General features: G+C 46.1%; 1 protein-coding gene across 3 annotated transcripts in view; it reads left to right on the top strand.

Moving 5' to 3' along the window:
• MYO1D (myosin ID) overlaps positions 1-22,277 on the top strand; it is a 164,038-nt gene that overhangs the window by 103,754 nt on the left and 38,007 nt on the right. Inside the window, exons 21-22 of one of the 3 annotated variants that reach the window (XM_064473647.1) lie at positions 2,190-2,344; positions 16,885-17,341. In XM_064473647.1, coding sequence (XP_064329717.1) covers positions 2,190-2,344; positions 16,885-16,909 — 180 coding nt within the window. In that variant the 3' untranslated portion in view covers positions 16,910-17,341. Of the gene's footprint in view, positions 1-2,189; positions 2,345-10,820; positions 11,039-16,884; positions 17,342-22,277 lie in introns of those variants that run through there. The other 2 variants (XM_064473646.1, XM_064473645.1) reach the window with 2 other exon arrangements.

The following is a 22,277-nucleotide window of genomic DNA, read 5'->3' as shown; positions in this document are numbered from 1 at the left end:
ACGGTGACGAGGCAGTAACTTTCCTTTCAACCCTGACTATTTCACTGGACTGAGAAGCTGCTTTGGGGGATTCGCTGTCTGCGAGCGTTCTGGCAGTTGCCTCAGAAGCGCCAATGAATGATCTTTTTGTTCTTACCTGGAGAGAAAATAAACTGATAATGGCAGAAAGGAATTGAAAGGCAACTGAGCAGCAGAAAAGATCTTGCAACTACCTTTCCCAGTACAGTGATGAATACAATAAAGGATGTTCTGTGGATGCTGAGAATTTTTCCTGATCTTCAAGCAGAGCTAATATTAGTGTTTGTAAACACTGAGATAAGCGCCTTCTCTGAAATTATTCCTTTTGTGTTTGTTTATTTGTTCAGATAGTCTTATGGGGAGGGGTGAAATAGGAAAATTTTGAAGGGCTCTTGGACCTCTAACGTGGTTCTGTTGAATAATCAATGTTTAAATGTGCTTTTCAAATCCAGAGATTTCAACTTGTTCATCTTCCTCACTCGGTGCACATTTAAAACCTTGATGGCAGTGGTCCCTGTGGTGCTATTGTGCTCACAGGATGTCATTTAAGCAGGCAGATTAATTTTAAGGGATGCTATAAACCCAGGCAACTGTTAATGGCTGTGCATGAAGTGTAGCTTGTTTTTAAAGTATTTCATAACCTCAAAATAGCATGAATGGCAGAGAATAAACTCCACCTGTGTTGGATATATGCAACTGGTATCGAGAGGTCTCTGCTCAGTGTTTAAAATATCAGCAATTGCAGTAGTGCACGCAGACCCTTTTGCTGCGATAATAAGCCAACAAAATATGAATGATTTAAGCTTGCATAGTGTTTCATCCAGAAAATAGGGCATACGCCGCAGTGCTGTGTGTTGTCGTGCTTTTCTGGGACGATGCTGCTGTCTGGTATGTGTTAGACATCCAGAGCTGGAACGGGTTTCTTGGAAATAATACATTGTGACTGCTAAACCAAACACACAGATCCAGCCTGCTTCTGAACATGATTCATGCTTCCGAGAGGAGCGAGCAGCCGCCAGCTCGATTTATGCCGATACCCTTTCCAACGCTTTAAAAAGGGAATAATGAGACTTTCATCTCCACAAAATGGTGGATCGGTGCCTCTCACTTTTAGGAGAATGTGGCTTCTCTCTGCAAATCTCTGGGTGGCTCAAAGGAGTCGTGTAGTCCTGTAGTGCACAGGGAAGGTCCGCGGAATTCTCTCTGTCCTCCTCATTCTTTTGCCTTTCTCTCTCTCTCTTTCTCTCTCTCTTTTAATTTTTTTTTTTAGTACGGGTTTGTTAAATGTACTTGCCTCTTGATGTTACTTTTGCCAGCCTTTATTTTGTTTCCCCAGCACAGATTCCTTCTTTGCTTTTTGTAATATTCCTCTGAATAGCCTGTGTACCCAGATTGCCACTCCTCAAAATTTCCTGCTTTTGCTTTGTGAGATGATGAGGACAAAGCTTTTAATGTGCCAAGTAGCAGCTACTTAACAGACAAAACCCCCCCTCCCCAAAAGCTCAACCCAAAACCCCACACCTTTTTATTTTGTCAGAGCAACAAGACCTTAATCCGTGCCTAAATACTTGAATCATCAGCGTTTTGGGGTTTGCAACTTATGTTATTCATCCAGATGTTTAGGCTTTCAGTAAAAAACCTCATTCTTATATTATCTGCGTTTCTTTGCGCTCCCAGCGCTCCGTGCCTGAATTTGAAGATGGTGGTTGGCCAGACTTGTGATTACTGTTGGTTTCCTTTGAAAAGGAAAAAAAAGCAGGCTTGTGGCTCTGCTGCTGAGCAATGTGGTGTCATCCAGTGTGAGGTCTTTGGGAAAGCAAGCTTCAGCTGTTAGAAATCCACCCGGGGCACTCTTTGTTGGGTGGCCACGGTACTGGGTAGGCAGAAGGGCGCTACGGTAACACGGGACTGTGCTGCTTCTCGCAAGAGTTGATCAGAGTGTAGATGGTAAAATTTCCTTGTACCTTTGAGGCCGACTTCCAAAAAGCCCCTGTTGTTTCCCCTCGACTTTTTCAGCAGGCACGAGGACCTGCTCGCCACCATTGCCCTGCGCTCTCTGGTAGAGGTAGATGTTGAGAGCGAGCGTGGCAGCGTGGAGAGGAAAGAACCAGCCTGGCCAGTAGGAAAGACATGTCAACGTATGTAACATTGTTCTTGCTTTCTCGTCACAGTTGATAGGACTGAGTGTCTCCAATGGAAAGGACCAGCTCGTGGTCTTCCACACGAAAGACAACAAGGATCTCATTGTCTGTCTCTTCAGTAAAGAGCCCTCTAACGACAACAGGATTGGAGAGCTGGTGGGAGTCCTGGCAAGTCACTTCAAGAGGTCAGTGTCGGGGATGGATTTTGTTGAAAAAGTCTAGTGTGCCAAGTGGGAAGCTGCCCCGACGTCATTTTGATGCCAGTCTTGAGCTTTGTCTGTGTTACTTCACTGTATTACCGGGATACCAGAGCAGCATTTTTTTCCTTGCGTTTTTGGGACATGCTTTTTAGCTACCACACTTCACTTACCCCTTCTGCCTTCCCTGTATGCGTGTGTCCGAGCATGGGTGTTTGGGGACAAATATCACTGAAGATGCATTTTGCGTGCATCACAGTGTCTCCTGAATGCTTCTTACAGACAAACTCCTAACATGTAAAAGTGAGATATAGCCATTCCTTTCCCAAATTGCTCCCCCTTCCCCCGGCATATGATGTATTGCTCAAGCTGTAAAATGTCATCTCTGTTTCCCGAAAATTCTTTCTTGTAAATCAATGTGCAAAAGCTGTTTTACTGGTGGATGGAACACTTAAGCGGTTATCGTGCACCGAGCTTCTTGTTTTGTAGCTAACTGGCAATAGTCACCTTTATACCGTAGGGCAAGTTTGGGACTGTTGAGACAAGCATCACAGCGGTGACTGCGTTGCAGGCCATCACAGAAAAGTCACTCTGTAGAGGAGTGGTGTGTGGAGTGACCAGACCTTCCAAGTTACTCCCTTACTCCGGCAGAACAGATTCTCATGAGGACTGATGTTGTTTAGCATCACATGCAATGTTGGCTTTTGCCATTCACAATATCGTGCTCCATTTATGACCCCTAAAGAGGAGTCTTTCTAGGTAAATATTCATACAGAGCTACAAGTGGCAGGACAATGATGGCGAATTTAGGTTACATTAGGTCCCTGGGGAAATTTCTTCATGAATTCAAGAAGAGCATGCCGGTTTGGCCACTTCTCACACAGCTGGAGGTACGTGTTAAGTTCATTTGAAATGAATTCTCAGCATCGGCATAACTTGTTTTGGGAAAATCAGTGCTGAAAAGACAACATTCTCTGGTTTTGCTTTTACCTAAATATAGTTTAATTTCAAAGGTAGCTACTCTTGAAGGCTCAGGAGATACAGGTATGTGTAAAGCAACGCACCTCATTTTGGGAATCCTGTGAAGTAGCTGGAGTTCTTTCATGTCTGGCATGTTTTGAACACAGGTGACATCTTCTTCAGGTAGCTGTTGCTCCTCACTGCCGTAATGAGTCTCTAATGTTGGGAAGAGCTGTGAAACCGTTGGTTACGCTCCAGATCCTGTATGTTCAATGTTCAGACTGCCCTGGTTTGATCGGACGTCACTACGAAGTATCCAGCCTTTTTGTCATGTATCTGGTATAGCTCAGTGCAAGGCACAGGTTCTTAATTTTAAGAACGTATGTTGTGTGGCCATCAGTCTACGGTATTGCACCTTTCATATAAGGGTATAAACTATTGATTTTCAATTTCTTATACCGATTTAGCAATGGCATTTTTATTTTTAAAAAGGATTAGTTCTTATCTAATCACTGTCTGTAGTAGAATGGCAGTTCAATACTTTTATATGCTGTTTAATCTTCACTTAATCCAATATGAGCATTTTTTTTTTGCTGCTTCAGATGACAACTCTCAGCACAGCTGGTTAAACGGGAGAGCTGGTCTAAAAGCCCCTTTTTCTCCAACGTGTAATAAAAGTTACTGGTTCAACAGTAATGTACAGGAACAGCTCACATTTAATTTTCCAAATATCCAAATGTCATGGTTTCCCTCTTCAAAGCAATATCTGTAAATCAAAATTAAAGGAAAAATTTCAGCCACTTTCCATTTTCTAAGAGTAGAAAAACCCTGTCAGTGAATGGGATTAGCTGACCCCTTGCTTGAAAGGCACTTTGGGAATTCCTCATTAAACAGGATTAGCTGAAAGCCACTGTGTGCCTCATGGCAAGTGTCAGGTTCCTCTCTGCTGCCTGTCAGAGGGTGGGTGCTGTGAAGAGAAAGTAGATCCAGCAGTAAAATCTTGAGCCTGAAAGTTCAATCGCCGGGTGACCCTGTAATGGGACTTCAGAGCTCTGCTCCACCTGGGACGCGGGGAGCAGCTGTGCTGGGTTACAGGGGGTCTCGCTTACGCTCCTCTCTGAACATGCAAAGCCATTTCCAGCAGCCACAATACCGGTTCTGAAACCCCTGTTATGGGGTTTTGGCAAGGGTGAGGCTGCACAGCTGCCCTTGGTGATGTGTCGCATGGTAGGTTCTGATATTTAAATGCTTGTGTCATAAAATCATGTAAAATTCTATGCCAGTCTGTATCAGTGTGTGGGAAAGATGAGGAGGCTGGTGGTGACATCTGTGCTGGGGATGCCTAAACCTTCTCATTCAGATGCTTTGGTTCAGTTTTTATTATTTTTTCCAAACTGGGAACTTCAGTGCTGACACATCTTGCATTGGGAATTCTGGAAATTTTCAGCAAGAAATATTTTTTGGACATTTTAGAAAAAGTTTAGAGGTAATGTCTTTAGATGCTGTGTTCTGGCAGCTGCTTGTGGAGAAGTTACGCTGTTCCTGTTCCTAGGCATAAAGGCTTCAGTTTTGGGAACATACTGCCCAAGTTCCCATCTTTTCCCTTCGCCCATGACAATCTGCTTGAAACTGCATCTTTTTAAAATTATTCCTAGTAGGAGTTTTCTTACTTTCAGGTTGTGCTCACAAATTAGTATTTATAGAGCATAAAACTAACGTGATGCTTCTATGAGCTATAAAATTTTGGAGTAGCGACTCGGCTGGTTAAGATGGTGAATTGAATACAGTTGAGTTAACAGGTGTTTGAGTCATTCTTCTAATATATCAGCTAGATTATATATATATTTTTAATAATGTAATTATTTAAGTAACTGAATTCCCAACAGAAATGATGGGAAAGCCAGCTGAGATGCCGAGGTGATGGCCACAGTAAGTTCATGCCTGCCTGCAGGACAGGGTGTCCATGAGCTTGAGTTCACGGGCTGTTCTCCTTGCTGGTCTCTGGCTGTGGCTGTTTTGGAGCCCTCGCACGTGCCAGGTGAGAAGAGCTGTGATTAAGCAGAGTGCATGAAATAGCTGGAAAAAAAAATCTTCTAGCAGCTCAGTGTGTTGGGTTAGTCCCTTGTAGGAGCAAGCGTCTGAAATGTGGATCACGGGGCTCTCTTATGCGGCTTGGCAGGAAGAAAATATGGTAGCATGCTGCTCTCGTTGGCTTGCCAGAGCTCTTGCTTACAGTGCAGGCGACACAGCTCTCAGGAGCTGTGGATGTGGCCACAGTGTCCCTCCAAGTGTTGGAGCCTGTGTTCAGGAGAAAGGGACCTGAGGAGCTCTTGGAGGAGTGAGGGCGGACATAAAAGGGGAGGATTATCAGCCTGGAAAGGACTTATCCGTTCTCTCTTTTACACCAACATTGCTTCATGGTCCTTAAGCCTCTAGAAGATGTCGCATCTGATCAGTGCAACATTTGAGGACTCTTTCTGGAGGTACTTCAGAGCTGTACTTCACCAGAGAAGACCTGATCCTCGCCAGTTTCCAAAGCACTAATTGCTTTTACCCTCATCCTCTGGTGGCTCCCAGACTGTGTGCGTCACCTCCCGTGCCCAGTCCTCCCTGCAGTGTGGAGGTGTCGCGATCTAAACGCCGTGGATTGTAAAGGCAGCTCAGATGGCATCACCAAAGGTGACCGAGACCCATCCGTTGCTTCCAAGCGCTGTGGTCCGTTCTTTCTGCAGCACACCCTGACTTAAAGAATCTTTTTTGTCTGCGTTAAAACACACACGGTGCTTTCCGTCTGGCTTACCCATGCAGTTCCGATCAATGTGTATCAGTGGCGGGCTCTCTTCAATGCTTTCTGTTCCCCTAATCCCCGTATTGTCTGCAACTGCAGTTGCTGGTTTTCTTCCAGGATTGCTGAAGGGAAGGGGGAGTTAAAAGAACAGTAAAAAGCAATCCCTGCAGAACTCCAGCAGAAAATCAGTTGCTTAAGGATAATTTTGTATTTTCCATTGCACTTTGACACCTGTCAGCCAATTTCAGTCGTTAGTGTGCACTGGATTAATTTTATTTAGTGCTGGGTTCCTAAACTGGCATGCCTTAGAGCCAGCTGCACTGGCACTGCTACGCTATTGACCAAGCACTAATTCATAAAAATGGATCTCAAACTAAAGCGATGGGCTCTGGGCTCCATTAAAGCCTGTTACCCTGTTCTTATTCCACGCAGGGCTCTCTCTGCCTTGGCACAAAGGTGTCTTCGGGAAGATTACGTTCCTCGGCTTTCCCTTTTACATGCCTTAAGTATTGTAATTTTGCTCCATCTGTGCATTTCATGACATTAGTGAGATGGTAGCAATTTATTTGATTGTGGAAGCGGAGAGGTTTGGTCATTGGACTGAGTATCATGTGCACGTGTATCGTCTGTGTGTAATACAGGAGGGTGAGTGTGGATGTATAATTTATACATAGATACGTATCAATTGGGAAAAATATATGTACATACATATATTTATATATGCAAATGTGTAAAAATGCGGAAACTATATGTATAAATACATATATGTGAAAAAACGGGGGGAAAATCCGTGCCATCAGCCTTTCAGAACAAACTGAAATGGAAACACGTTTGGTGTGAGGTGCACGGTTTGCCCCAGGCTTCCATATTAAGCAAGATTTGCACGGGGAAGTGCATCCTTACCACGCAGACCTTTCTTTGCCTGCCATCAGCAGTGTGGTGGCACATAGGGGATATATCTGGGATTAAAGCTTTATTATGCTAAATACTATAAACAAACAGATCCTGGTCCAAAGAGCTCACAGTCTAAGCAGACCCAGGGAGCCTTGCAGGGGGAGCGGCAGCGTTGCGTTGCACTGGGGGAGCAGGGGCAGCTCTTGGTACGGACACGGGAGAGACCAAAGCCGAGCTTGGGGCTGTAGCGTGCCCAGCCTAGGGCAGATCGCTCGGCTTAGCCCTGCTTTAGGGAATTCAGAAAAGCCTTTCCCTGGGGAGAAAAAAAGTGCACTTCTGACGGCTTTCCTGGTATTCAAAGCTTTAGCCATAAATACTAGTTTCACTAGAATTGCTTAAAACTTCGGAGGAGCGCAGCATGCCCCGAAGCCCCCGACGACATAAATCGAGTGTCGGAAGAAAACCTAACCAGAACTGCAGGCAACTGGGGGAGACTAAATTTATACGGTACAAATAGAAGAACTCACACTTGTGTTGTCTGCTTTTTTGCTCTTTGCAGCAGTTCGTGTTGTGGCAAACAAAGCTTCCTGCAAACACGTTTAAGTGAAAGATTTTAAAATTTGACATTATCTAAATAGCGGTGTTTAAGGTTAAGCTCCAAGCGCGCTGCCTACTGGGTGTTTTTTGTTAATAGCATGAATGCTGAGATGTTTGTCAGATAGATGGAAAGAAACACTCTGTAAATACACATTTTCAATCCGTTGTGCAAAGGTGAGGACAAGCATTTTACACTGTTTTGATGCTGTCTGTGAAAAAAGGCAGAGGAGATTCAACATGATTTTAATTTTTCTTGTTTAGGAGAAAATCCTCAGCTCAATTATGAGCACGGTCTGGAACACAAATCATTAAGTTAGAGAGCCCAGTTTGATTAAAATCGATTCAATATTTTTTTTATTTGCCTTTTTTCCACTGATATGAAGAAACAGACCTTCCAGCTCAGGCCCAGGCATCATGCAAGAGGTTTTTAAAAGACTTCAATTTGTCATAAAGATGCTCTTTCATACCAAAACTGCACTGATTTTAATCAGTTTAAAATTGTTCCTTTCCTTTAAAGCTGTTTACCTTTCTCCTGTAGAAACCTTGATTAACTGCTGAGACTAATAGATCTACATGCCAGTTAAAACAGAAGCATCCTCTCCAGTCAGCAGCAATCTGGAGGAGACAGTGGGGATTCATACTCTTGGCTTTTTGGGACAAAGCAGGAAAGAGGAGCCCAAACTGGTATTACAAAACACGAGTGTGATGGTGTGCTGCTCACAGAGCGACCTTACTCCAAGGAAATAACCGTCTCACGAGGCAGAAAGCCTCCACACAAAGGAAGGCTGTTACAACCGCTGGTATCAAATTAATCTGTCACTTAAGCTTTGTGAAAGCTATGAAAATTATCCGTTAACTGACAGTGGGTGTCAGCAGCGCCGGCAGCCGGGCGGGTGATGAGTACTCTTTAGCTGGAAGTTTCCATCGGTGCTGGTGATTTCTTGCAGGCTAGACAAGATCAAAAGGAGTTGAGCGCTGCTTTGGAAAAGCGGGCTAGAAACAAACTGCTTCTAAATTGCTGTTTAATACGATGTGTCCTGTCACCACTGCCAACTAACCCGTGTTTAGTTCTGATTCAGCCGTGCCAGTGGCTGACACCATTGTTAGCAGCGGCTGGAGCCTGACAAAGGACCAGACTTTATTCATATCAGACTCTTCCCTAACATTTCTTTCAGCGCTTGAGCTTTGTTTTTATGCAGAATTTCTATTCATAATGAATTTTGAGTAAGATTCTGCTGTGTTTTGGGGCGGGAGCCCTAACCCACAGTTAGCTGTCGGCTTTTAAGCACCAGGTACTCCACCCTGCGGAAGGGCAGTAGCAAAGGAAAAATAGTTTCCTTATACAAAGTGGATTTAAAAAATACATACACTGGAAAAATTGGCTTAATTCTCTTAGCTTGTCATAGTGACTTAAAAAATTTCCTAGGATTTAGCTAAGATTGACCTTTGGTTAATTTATGATCCTCAGAATCATCTCCTGTAGGTTTGTCAACCTCACAGTTGTAGCTTGGATTAAGAAGTGACAGTTTTCCTTTGGAAAATGCATTGCATAGATTAAAGATTTGCTGCCTGAACAGGAGGAGTGCCAGCACCCCGAGGAAGCGCACTCTCTTTTTTAATTCTGTTCTAGTTTGGAAAATGTTTCTTCAGCTGCTGACACCACTGAGTTTTTCCAAACGCTTGTCCTGCTGGAAGGGAACTCATTAAGGGACTCAGAAGAGGATCGTTTCCTTTCTTAAAACTCTTCCCAATGCTGCTGCTGCGGCACGGTTCATTCACTGTCTCTGAAATGGGTCCTGAACTGCCTGGCCCAGGAAACCTTCCTCATCTCACTTTCCAATGGAAAAGTACCTTTTTGTTACACTTCTCAGTATGTTCCTGGCATGGGAAAAAACCCTTTGTCTCCTGCAGTCCTTCATTGGTACTGTTGAGAATAAAATGAGCTGTAGAGAGGCCTTGGGCTTTCGAGAGGCTTTTAATTCTTGCAGCAAAATTGTGAATCCTTTACTTGAGTACTTGTCCTCTACATCTGAAAGTCAATTCTTTTGTCTGATAACGTGAACAGTAGCAATTCATCGTATTTTTTGGCCTGCCTTTGAGTACGAAGAGGTTTATTGGTCAGTTTTCCTTCCCTAGCCTGCCCGTGTCCTACTGGCATTGCCAGTTTGAATTCTGTCTAAAATCCACTGGAAGGACAACTCTGCTGTGGCTGAAACATGTTCAGGTTACTTTATACCGGCATCTCCGTGTAACTTTGATGCTTTCCGTTCTGTAGCAGCCCCTAAATGCTAAAGCTCCATGGAAACGCTCAGGGTCCTCCTGGGATGGAGATCTTGGTAGAAATGGGAGGTTATTGGAGCTTGATGTTCTTTGAAGGTGTTTGATTTTTCTGATGGTTGAGTTGCTTGGGGTTCTCTGAAATTGTTTTGCATTTGGAAAGTCTTATTCAGGGCGCTTCAAAAATCCTTGATTACTTTGAAAATTTAGAATCAGGTTTCCACGGTAACTATTACTCCTCTGAATATAGCTCTCCAGTGACCCAAAGGTCCTCTCCAGCCCATCCCGCCAGTGTGGTGTATTACTAATAAATGACGTTTTGTCTTACCGGCCTTTTGCAAAGTGTTAGTTGCGTTGCCTGGTTCATTCCCTGTCTCCAGCTAGTGGATCGACTGTGCTGAAAGAGGGGAATCCTTTCTCTTCTCGGACAGTCTGTAGCAGCAGTGTGAAACTGGAAGGATTATTTGTGGTCTGGGGGAAAAAATAGCATTTAGATTGTCAGAAGCTGGGATACATGTTTTGCAGTGTCCTAGAACAGAAAATCCAAACCCATCCTCCTCCTCTCTAGGTGTTACAGAAGCCATCATACTTATAAGTATGAACATTTTAATATTTTCGAGTACTTAATATTTTTGGTGCCCTTTTATGAGGCTCTATCCAGCTCCTGCCTATCCTTGAGAAATTTATGATCAGAATTTAGAAAGAAATCACACCTGAGTAATCGTGGTGCAGCGATACGGAGTTTCTGCGTTCCCCGGCTACCGCGCCAGCCTTCCCAGTCAAGCGTCCCTTTTGATGCTGCAGGCTGTGAATTTTCCCCGGAGAAGGTGTTATTGTGGGAACAGGTGAATGGGAATGTTTCACCTTACCAAAGATGTTTCTTGTGGGCTATCTGCTACATTCCGTGTATTCGTTATCACACCTTTCTGACCATATTATTATTTTCAGTCTTGAACTACAGCTCTTGGCATCCATTCAAGACTGCGAAATTTGACACGAGCCATCACCTTGCCCGCTGTTAACAAACTGACATAAGCAGAAAGCGCCTTCTGAAGAGCCTTCCGTGGTGCAAACCGTAGCGCAAAACTCCCAAGCCGCATCTTGAATCGGAGCGCGGCGCGGCAGGAGCAGGCTGCCGTGGCAGAGTTGGGCTGCCAGCTGTACGTATGTGGTTGCGCAAGTAAAGGTTGTAAATACTGATGATCTTGCTGTTGGTTTAATTCTCAACCAAAGCATTGGCTACCTGCTGTTCCAAGAGCCTTTCCTCTCCAGTAAACAGATGGCCCCACGTTGGCTGGCCTTACCAGGGCTTAGTTTCACCAGCAAGTCAGTATTATCAAGCTGTCAAAGGACCCATCTGCCCCGAGCAGCTGTCCTGGCATCCGCCGGCCTGTGTGCTGGGAACCTCCCTGCTTCGCAAATCTCAGGCATATAAAACTTTTATATTTTTGTTTTAATTTGGGGAGGGGGTTGTAGTTCATGCCATCTGCCTCATGTGCTTAAGTGAAGGGATGTTACATTTGAAAACAAGCTACTAGACAGAAGTAATCTTTTACGCTCCCCTAGCTGTCTGTGCTCTGCCATAACTCTACCAGCATGCTTTAAAAAATGCAGGTTTAGACTCGAAGTGGATGCAATACTTCTTTGGCGTCAACACGTAACTTCAAACTTGCTCAAATTCTGGTGTGTTTAGTGCCTGCTCTTCCACTGACTGCCAGATCTTGGCCAAAACGCGCAACCCGTTCCCTTCCCTGGGATGCAGGGTGCTGCCGCCGCCGCCGCTGGTCGGGGTTGTCAGCACCCAGGAGCTCCTGCTTACAGACCTTCGGAGGTCAAAAATGTCTCACAGATGACGCTTAAATATTAGCATGAGTTGATGCATTCCCCATTTGTTTATAGTGAGTCACTTACGGGGTGCTTTTCCTACCTTGAGTCTCATTATTCCTGATTAAAGGTGCTTAGTGGCTGCTGTTCATCAGCTCCATGGATCCCAGTCCAGATCCCAGCTCCTGAACAGCTTTGCCTTTTAACCACACACGTTTAATTCTGCAGAGAGCTGCTAAATATCAGAAAAGGTGTTTTCGTGAAGATGAAAACAACAATTATTTTTAAGGCTTTAATATTTTTAGGGAGAGAAGAATTTCATAGAAAGAGTAGGCTTCCTGACTTTTTCTTACGTTTGAAACGGTGGGGGGAAGTATGCATTTTTCTCTTGGAGCCTTTGGGTATTTGATAAGCCTCATCAGAAATACATCTGCTACTTTTTACATTCTTATGTAAAACAAAGTGTCATAAAAGTACACATTAACAAAACTTTCCTTCTGGTTTTCTACTTTATAGTGTCTTCAGCAGAGGCAAAAATTTGTCTTTTAAGCTTTCCTTCCATTTGCCTCTTGCCCAGTTCATTTCAATTTGTGAACTCAGTGTTTGAATTATTCTCAAAAAGGCACCTGATGTTCCCGAGACTGCTCGTTCAGAAGTCATCAGTGACTTTTGCGCAGAACTAAAATTTCGTGCTCTGAGGGTAGGTTTGGTTTTGGTTTTTCTGGAAAGTGTGGAGCATTTTTCTGATAAAATCGGGATGTGGTAAAGACCCCTAGCTCGGTGCTTGGCATCTTTGGGAAGAGCTGAGGAACTTAATTTTTAAATAGAGACTAAATATTTGGTTAAAATATTTGGTCCCAACAATTCCTTCTGAAGCCAAGCTCCAATAAATTAGTATTTAAATAAATGTGCCTGTATGAACCTGACTTTTGGGAAAAAAACCAAACCCAAACCAAACCCCAACCCTTTTATATCTTGACAGACTTTACAGCTTTTGGTTTGTCTTTTTACAGTGGATCCAGAACTTAATGTCTGAGCTCAAGTTTTAAAGCTCGTGCTAAAGAGCAGGCTGGAAAAAGAAAAGCCAGTGTGCGGAATCCAGTTCCCAGTACAAAACTGCAGTATATCTCCCTAGTAGCGCCTGGTGCAGTGCTCTCCTTATAAATTCTTCTTTGCCAGCTTGTAATTCTGCCACTATGTTTCCTGCCCTGATATCTGAGTGAAATAAGTGCTGACACGTTTTGTCCATGGCTCGCCTCTTTCTCCTTTAGTGTGCCAAATTCCTAAATAAAGCTGTGTTGGTTTTTTTTATATGATATGAAAAAAGATTTGCATAAGTGTAGTTGTGATAATTTTTGTGGTTAGTTTTAATGTGTTGGCTTCGTTTCAGTCCTTCAGATCCCTAAATCAGTTCTGATTTGCTATTGCTTAAACATTGCTTTTTTTCCCCCTTTTCAAAACAGATGTGTTGAGAATGATCCGAGGCTAATTTCCCTGTAAATCTGCTTTGTTCATAAAGTCAGACTGAAACCGTTTGTTCTTGCCCATAGCTCAGTAGTTACGTGTAATAACCTATTAATTTATTAGTTTTAATGCTAAATTAAGCAAGAAAAAAGAAAAAGAGGAGACTCCTGGTGTGAATTTCTCAATTTACATCACTTACCCCGCACTTGTGCTGGAGCCTCCAACACACATAACCCTGCTCATGTGTCCAGCCTCGCGCACGGGAGACCGATGGCCGGTCCCGTCCCGCTCCTCTGCGACCCGACCCCTCTCACGTCTACCCGCGGGGCGGCTCCGAGGGCTCTCGCGCCCTGCGCCCCGCTCTGCCAGCGGGAGCTTGTGTCGGGGACGGTGTGTGACCTGCTGTCGGGGCGTGGGTTGAAACCGCCGTGCTAGAATTTGGCATTTCCAGGCACAGAGCATCAGCTGTGCCCAGAGATAAGTGGATCCATCAGGAGATCAGATCATGCCCCAGGCGGCTTCTCCCACAGTAATACAGGGTTTTTGTAACACAGCACGGCTAGGGGCAGGCTCTGAGCAAAGCCCCTCCCAGTTTTATATCTTAGAAAGTAGAATATCTTCCTTTTTGAGATGCTATTTTTGACACCCTGCAGACAGCAGTGTGAGATTTAGGACTCCTTCAAGGGTTTCTCCTTCAGCAGTGGGCATTACCGTGGCTTTCTACTGCTTTCCATCAACTTCCAGTAGTGTCACATGCGTGCTGTGTATAAATGCATGTGGTTCGATTTGCATCTTCAGAGTATGCAGCATCCCGAGGAGTTCGTGTGTCCGGGATAAATCTCCATTTAGTGGAGCCAGCTGGAGTTCAGGCTTCTCTCCCCGCCAGATGTGATGGCTGGATGATGCCTTTGTGCATCGCAGGCTCCAAAGGACAGCACCGACGGGGTGCGTTGCTCCTGGTTTCTGCGCCACGCTGCGCTCTGAGCTGTGTTATCGCTTCAAGGCGCTTTAAAAAAAATAAAAATTCCTTGTTAGAAAATGTCACCTTAAGGATTCCGGCCTGAAAAAGTGCTGCTGGTACCAGGCTAATGGGGCAGGTCATATTTAGAGCTGTAAAGCCCAGAAATTATCAAAGTGACATGTTGGTTTGCCTTAAAACCCAGGTTTTTTGAGGCAGAACATCAAGTACTCGGAGATGTGTGTGTGGGGAGAGATGGCCAACGACTAGCAGCACAACTGCTGCTTTTCTTTTGAGGGACTAAATGAGCTCAAATCTGAACAGCGGTATTAGAACTGTTGCAAGGAGGATCTGCCATAACAGTGCTTTTATTTAGTGCTTCGGTCAGTGGCTCTGGTGCTTATCTTGCCACCCGGCTCGAGCCTAGTCGCGCTGTAGCTGGCTCTCCAGCAGCCCCGAGGCAGCGCCACAGTCCTTCGGGCGCGCTAGAGCAACCTGTCTTTTCCTGGGAGTTCACGTGGGAATGCCTGCAATTATAGATGCCTTCGGCATCTCTGCAGTGTTCAGCCAGCAGCTATTACCGAGAGAAAAACAATGCACCATTTTCTTCAGGCGACACTCACTGGTTTGATAAATAGTTGGCAAAAGGCGCTTCATGTGATGGGTTTGTTACCCGTGTAGGCAAGGGGAGAGGTTGAGCGGGTGATGAGGGGGTCGCTTATGCTCTTTCATTACAGCTATTTTCCGTCAAGGATTCCATTTAGCTGCAGCGCCGCGAGGTAAACGCGATCCGTATGATACAAAACCGAATTAGGAAAAGCTCAAATAGCACCTGCTGCTTCCACCTTCAGACCATGTCTGACGTTGCGCTCTGCCTCGAAGGCGTGTGGGCTTGTCTGCTTTCACTGGCCTTTTTTTTCTCCCTACTCATGGAGAAAGTTGCGGTAGAAGGTGCTCCAGGTACGCGGGGCATGGTGAGCAGCCAGGTGCGCCTCCAGGAACAGAAAATCCCTGATATGCTGAAATGTCCTAGGAGCATCATTTTCTAAAATGTCCATCGCTGCGTATATCCCTGAGGACCTGGAGAAAACCAGCGCTCTGCCTGCTCTCGGACTACTCGGCAACCAAAGCGTAGAAACAATGTGCTAGTTTGTTTTTTAAAGGGCAGAATTGAATAGACTTGGGTTTGAAACAGCATTGCAGTAGCATTAGAACAGCATTACTCCTGTCCATCTGACAGCAAAACCAAGCTAGTCCCTTCCTGCTCCTGCAACCACAATCCAATTTTTGTGGAATATTTGGCAAGATCTTTTTCCCCTTTATTTTCCACTTTCTCCCCTCTTGAAGCTTCCTCTCCAGACGAACCGTGGCAGTGCCAGTCAACCCGCGCAGGCTGGCAGAGCGCGGTGGAGAGTCAGACAACGGCAGATGATGCGGCTTTGCTTGGTGGGTTGTCGTCCTCCTGGGGTTTGAGTGGCCGCTGCAGGCTGGGCCTCTGTCTGCGTGGTGAAGCTCTTCTGGCCTCGGCGTGTCCCTCCCTTCACCCTGCTGGCCGCGGCATCAGAGAGGAGGCAGCTACTGCCATGGGCATCCTCCCGCTCCTTTTCCCATCCCTCCTGTGTCCCACCTTTATGCAAACAGACAGTGATACCCCAGAGCTCATGGGACAAAAGGACAGGCTGGTTTTCTTCCCAGTTCTCTCTTTTTTTTCTCCCCCCCACCGATCCCACTGTAGCACTGGGTGAGGAGGGGACCGGGGCAGGGAGGGGCGCTTTGAGGTTGATTTCCTCAGCACAAGAAACCTGAGAGGTGGGAGAAGAGATCGGAAAGGAAAGAGGAGAATGCTTTGATTCCATTAAACCCCCTTGGCATAAGACCTCAATCTGCATTTCCCCATACTCCTTAGCAGCAGGTACCTCTAAATACCCGTTTCCGTACTCGGAGGCCAGGTGGCAGCTCTGCGTGGCGAGTGGGGGCGGTGATGCGCATGCGGCTCTGGGGGCTCGTCTCAGAAGGCTTGCCCGTGTCAGAGGTCCAAGGCTGGTTTCAGAAAGCTAACACACATGTTCCTCTGGACACGCTGCCCACCTTGCTGCTGTTGCATCGATTCCTTTCTTCTCCAGCATTTCTTGCAAAGCAGGACTCCAGTGGCTGACAGCAAACAAAAACAACAAAAAAAGATCCATCGTGATCATATTTACTGGTGACCTACTTAAAATCCTCTTTCTTCATCCTCTTTTAGGGTGTGTGCTAAAATGCTGGCTGGCTTGCAGGCTCCAAGGAATCACTAGCAGCACGATAATGAATGCAAAAGGTGGCCCCTCATTTGTTTAACGGTAGTTTCTGAAAAGACATGGTTTATTTTTTCATTGCATCATTTAGACCTCCCCCCCACCTGTGATGTATTAGTCCCATTTTTGGTCTCCCTGCTCAGAAGCCTTTGTGTTCTGATTGCAGGCAGTGCTGCTGTTTGAAGAGATGCCATTAAATCACAGGATGCCTTAATCTTTGGGGTTTTTTTGGTTTTGTTTTTAAGAAAATTAGGCTTCTAGCGCTATCCTGGAGAGCCTGAGCTGTGTTGGCAAAGGCCTGTGTTGAGCATCAGTTTTTTTCTGGTGAAAATGATCCTACAGAGGTGATTATTTAACAAATGCTTTATACGTTCTTTATATGTTCTTGTAGGGTTATTGTAAATGGGTTTGCAGTCCAGGGTAGAAAGTCATCGGCGTTGTGCATATTGCACCTCTCACGTTTTCTTCTCCCTAGTTTTTTTCTTTACAGATTCATTTAGAGGAAGGCTTGGATGTTCCTACTTGCTCACCCGTGCACCGGACCAATGCTGTTAGACAGAAAGAACGTAGTTACAGTGGCACACACACGTGCCTACGTGGATGCTGTGCTTAAACGGTCTATTTTGGATGCTCGTGACTGATTGCGTACATGGTATGGATAAATTGATCCTCCCCTTACCAAGAACCCCAACAGGACGGTGCAGGCTGAAACATGCGTATAAGGGATCACACCTGAAGCGTTCGTTTCTAGTGACTCAAGAATCCTTCTGGGTTTGTGACTTCAGTCACATAAAGCATGCCATGCTTTCATGGCAGCCTGAATTCCCCTGTCTCTAATCAAAAGAGAATTTCTAAGCAGGTGTATGAAAACAATGTGAAGAAAATTACCACTGGGTGGCTTCGGCGTTTCTTGGTGCCTAATAACTTCGCGTTGTTGGAACTAAGCCCTGCTGTCTTTAGGCACATATAATAAATGAAACTTCTCGCAGTCCAGATAATTCTTGTTTTCTCACCAAACAATTTTGCATTAGGGGTTATTTTCACGTGCTGTCTGGCGTATTTGAGATGCTAAGGGAGCATTTACCATCTCCTCCCAGACAGTGCTGGGCTACTGCTGCGTGCCGCATTCGTAGGGTAGGACATTGCTTCTGTGTTGTCCCTACAGGAGGTGACAGTAATAATGGAGACGGGGGAGAAGAGGTAATTAGCTCCACTATACTGGTAAAACCACTCAGTATCTATGGAAATTAATTCGGTTTCTGACTCCAGGGCAGTAGCTTCAAATTAGACTGTAAGTAATGTTTTGTTCTCTTTTAAGTAATGAGGAGGAGCTGGTCAGGACGGAGCATAAACACAAAAACAGCTCTGTGCTGCTGGAGTTGCAGACTGCTGATGCAGGAGGAGGATTCATCTCCTGGTGCAACTCCTTAGTCAGCGGCTGCCCGTGGCTCTTGTGCCCTGTCCTTCGGGTGGAATAACTTCTGTGATGACTGCTCTTTATAAATGAGTTAGAAGCCTTTGGAGTGGGTGTTGCTGCCTCATTAGGGAAATTGGAGTGCACGTGCCTGTTCTCAGGCACGAAGAGCATGGCATGGGAGTCCTCATCGCTCTTCCCTGTGGTGCCCACAAACTGGCAGGAAATAAATAGGGATTGACTGGAGGAGCTGCCAGAGAAGTTCCTGCCACAAAACATGGCTCAGTGGAAGGAAGAAAATCAAGATCATGGTGAGGAATATTCTCTGCTTGGGTCTGTGTCCACAGGAGTTAATCTGGGCAGATTAAACGGAGTATTTAAAAGCATATGGAGAAAGCAGCCAGCAAAGCAGGTGGAAGGAAACAGCTCCAGTGTTGTTGACCAGAGAGAGTCTTTGTTACAACCAGTGGAGTTTTAATGCACACCATCTCCATATATAGCAGCTGACCTTACGGCTGTGTAGACTCTGATGGATGATTTCACCTTAAAATGCACATAGAGCATGTTCCTCATTAAGAAGCATTGATCAGCAGTGGTGTCTTATCTCCTTATCTTCTTTAATTTCACTTAATCTTCCAGAGCCCGTGGTATAAATTAATATCCCTAGTCCACAGGGTGCCTTGCATAAAGCATTTTTACATATAAATGGCACAATATATCCTGTAACAGAGATGTGATTCATAGGCTATTACATGTTAAATCTTAGGTGGAAGCCAGCTAACTAATTTATACACAGTAATTAGATTCTGAATTAAATGCACAAAAGATTTTTTTTCCCCTTCTTGCTTTTCCTTGTGTGAACTCAGAAGATGAGCTGATATTGGAGAAGGGGAAGTTGTTCTTCCTTCTCCACCACCCCATCCTGGTACCTGCTGGGCAGTCTCGTGGGGCAGGCTAAGGGGAGACTTACAGAGATGCTCCGTCCTTAGGCCGTGCCCTGCTGGGACCGCTCGCCGAACGAGCTCCCCTCAGAAATTACTGATTTGCAGGCAGGCCTCGGTGGGACTGTTCCTTCCTGCAGAAATATGTTATATTTGTGTTAGTGTAGATCACTTTTACGGTATGTTTCATCGATGTACAGATAGAGAACAGCCAAAAGCAATAAAATAAAGCCCCCGTCCATGCTCTTCTACCCCCTCAGTCCACCCCAGCCCCGATCCCCTGGAGCACGAGTTCGTTCCTTTGCTCATCTCGGTGAGAGGTGCCGATGGGAGGAGAGTTACGACAGCTCAGTGGGACCTCGGCTGACGCCACCCCCGCACCTCGGGGACAGAGACCCCACCGAGCCGTTGGTGACCGTGCTCCGTCACCGGCGAGTTGCGCCAGCTCGTGGCCAGGCTGCTTTCAGCCGTCACTTCCTCACGCGTGCTGGAAGCTGAGCCAGGCTGACGATAGTCTCAAACCAGGCTACGTCCCCCAGCTTGGGCTGGTAGATCAGAGGCCACCCGTCGCTTTGGGGCTGCAGAGAGGCTGCTGGCTGGAAAGGCTGAGCCCCTCCCCGCGCTGGGCAGGAAGCTCAGCCTTCACCACCAGTGACCGTGGGTAAGACAGGGGACAGCAGTGTTTTACACTGAGATCTTTAGCATTCAGGGTCAGTAACACAGATACTTAACCCCAGTGCTATCTCGTCCTAACTGCAATTTCAAAAACTCCAGACCAGTCTCCCCAGCCAGCCAGCCTGGCTATTTTTAGCTTGGTTTCCCAGGGAAACATGGTTTTATGTGGCTGCTGTATCCTCAGATTTGACAGTGAGGGAGAGAGGTAGCAAAGATCATTCTCTCTAAGTTTCGTGAAAATCACTCACTGTGATTAAAGAGACAAACTCTCAGATCTCTGCGCAGCCAAAGGCAGGGGAATTCAGCCGTCCTCCATCCCCGTGGGGAGCTGCGTCATCAGCCCACCAACAAAAAGAAGTGTCACAGCACGGAAACGCGAAGCTGGGTGTGAGGGAAGGGTGCTGAAGGACGAGGCAGTGCTGTAAGGTGTGCGAGGCGTGCTTCGTTGGGCTTCTATTTTTGAGGAAAGCAGGCTGTAGTCATTCCTCTGCTCATAGAGCATCTGGCTTGATTGTTTTGATGGAAGTGTAAAAGATGCTTTTGGGGTCCCCTCCAGCCATGCGCAGGACATCGCGGCATCTGCTGAACGCATCCTTTTTCTCTTTTTTCTTTTGGTTTTTTTTTTTAATGTAGAAAAAGGGGGAGGAAGGATACTTTGGTGCCTGAACCCAGTGGCCCTGGGCTGGTGCCAGCTTCTCAGCTACCTGGTAGACAGACCCGCAGGCGCTGGCGGGGCTTGGTGTTAGCATCCAAATCCAAGCAGTGACACTTCCTCCCAGGAACTTTTGAGGCAGATAAAATGGGTGAGTAAAACACTTAATCATAAATTTGTCACATCAGCAGCCAGCACATGGTGTGTTTCACCTTCAGTTTGAGGGTGATACAGGAGACGATCTTATGTTTTCCAGAGTTAGTCAACGTAAGGTGCATCCCCAGCACAGGCACATGCTGTTGTGCCTCGACTCAAGTGTAAAGTTGGGTTTTGAAGTAGACTGAACAAGTAGATGGGAGTGGAAATAATTTGCCTGAGCAGAGGTGTCAGTGCCATTTTTAATGCCTTGTGGTGTGTCAGGAATCTGCATAGGGCTGGCAGGTGGGACACAGGACCTAAAGGACACTTGTGCTTTCTGCAATGGCAGCTGGAGACAAGATGTACCCCAGGATCTCTAAAATGGCACCAGAAGCCTATGTTTAGGACCTTAATTCCACCATCCGTCTTCAAATCTGAGCAGAAGATGTCTCTGCCAGTTTTAACTGGTACTACTTTGGGGCAAGTGGGCTAGGGATGCCATTTCCCAAAGCGTTCATCAGCTACTTCTATTTGCTTTACTTGTACGCTTGCAGTTTGGAGGCATATGTGTTTGCCCAGCTGCATGTCTGGGTTGAGTTTGGCTCAGACTGGAATTAATTTCCTGTATAATAAGGATTTACATAAAGACTTTTGAATGTTGATAGTCCTCCCGTGTGTCTCTTACAGTTCCACAGGCTGCAAATCGGCCAGGAGAAACCATGAATGACAAGACGAAGGAACAGGGCATGTGGGTGAGCTCAGAAGAGGGCAGAAAAAACAGCTTGGAGGGAATATGCTTTAAAGAAAGCTTACATTAGTCCAGTCCTGATACCTCAGTGAGGCTGAAGTGGGACTTAAGCACCAGCTTAACTCCACGCTGTACTCATACACGTTTGCAAAGGGTAGATGTCGGGGATATGTCACGTCATGCCTGACAGTGAATAACAAGGATCTCCCGCTGGTGTGGAGATGCCTACTGCAGCTGGAGGTTGAGTAGCTGAGTAATTGCATGGTGAGTGATTAGTGCTGATGACTCTTCTCGGTGCTGGGGGCTTCAACTTCACTTTTCTTGTGAGCACGAAAAGGAGCGCTGCTGGTCGCGGCAGCTCAGCAGGGGAGCCTGCCTCTCCGGAGCGCCAGCAGCGCCTGTGCTGGGGCCTGCGGGACCCGCGGGTGAGCAAGGCAGGGTGAGGCACAGATTGAAGGGTGCGAGGCGTCGGGAGCCCTGGTGTGTGTGGACGGGGAGCGGCAGGACTTGTTTCGATGCTACATTAGGAAGCCATGGGACACGCAAGAGGAGGGAGAGGCGAGTGTTTTCTGTGGCTGTGCCCAGTCTGAGAGGGCTGGGAGCTCGAGCCATCGCTGCCTGCAAGTGCGGGGGGTGGTGGTGCAAGATGTGAGAAGCCTTGATGCAGATAATGAGGAGAACAAGGCAGGGCCGTCACCCTTACTCCTGTCTAGGCTGTTGCCACATGTTTACTTTAAATAAAATGGAAGTGTTTCTGTATTTATGAAATTTGAGTTACCTGATGGAATTAATGACTTTGAGGTTACACCCAAAACTCTGTTACCCCCTCTTTTAGCTGTGACTGCCAGGCCTGAGCTGCTTCTCATCCCTCCACCTGGCCGTGAGCATGGCACAACCACCAAGCAAATCTCCTTCTCTTACTGACCTTTGCGCTGTTACCTCAACCCTCTGCAGATGTGCAATGCTGTACCACGCTAACGCGTGCTAGGGGGAGGACAGGGGATGGAGCCGATAAGTGATTGGAGATGTGTGGCTTTAAAGATGTTAAAATGCTGGGTGTTCTTGTAAGCCTCCAATATTTCATCTTCAGAGCCAGGTCGCTCTAAATGTGGGTGCCTGTGCTCCCAACGGTTAATGGGTGCACCTGTAAGTTAGGGAGTTTTGCTGCTGAGCTCACATTTGAACCATTTATTTTGCCCACGGGATTAGAAGCATCATTTGCTCATATTTATGTTGAGAAAAGTAGCAAAATTAATGAATGTTATCTGAGCACAGAGGAGGTTAGTGCGGATGGCTCAGT

The sequence above is a fragment of the Phalacrocorax carbo genome, chromosome 25 (genome assembly GCF_963921805.1).
Source record: "Phalacrocorax carbo chromosome 25, bPhaCar2.1, whole genome shotgun sequence".
Taxonomy (NCBI): domain Eukaryota; kingdom Metazoa; phylum Chordata; class Aves; order Suliformes; family Phalacrocoracidae; genus Phalacrocorax; species Phalacrocorax carbo.
The sequence above is the reverse complement of the archived record's forward strand: the minus strand, read 5'-3'. Positions and strand labels throughout refer to the sequence as shown.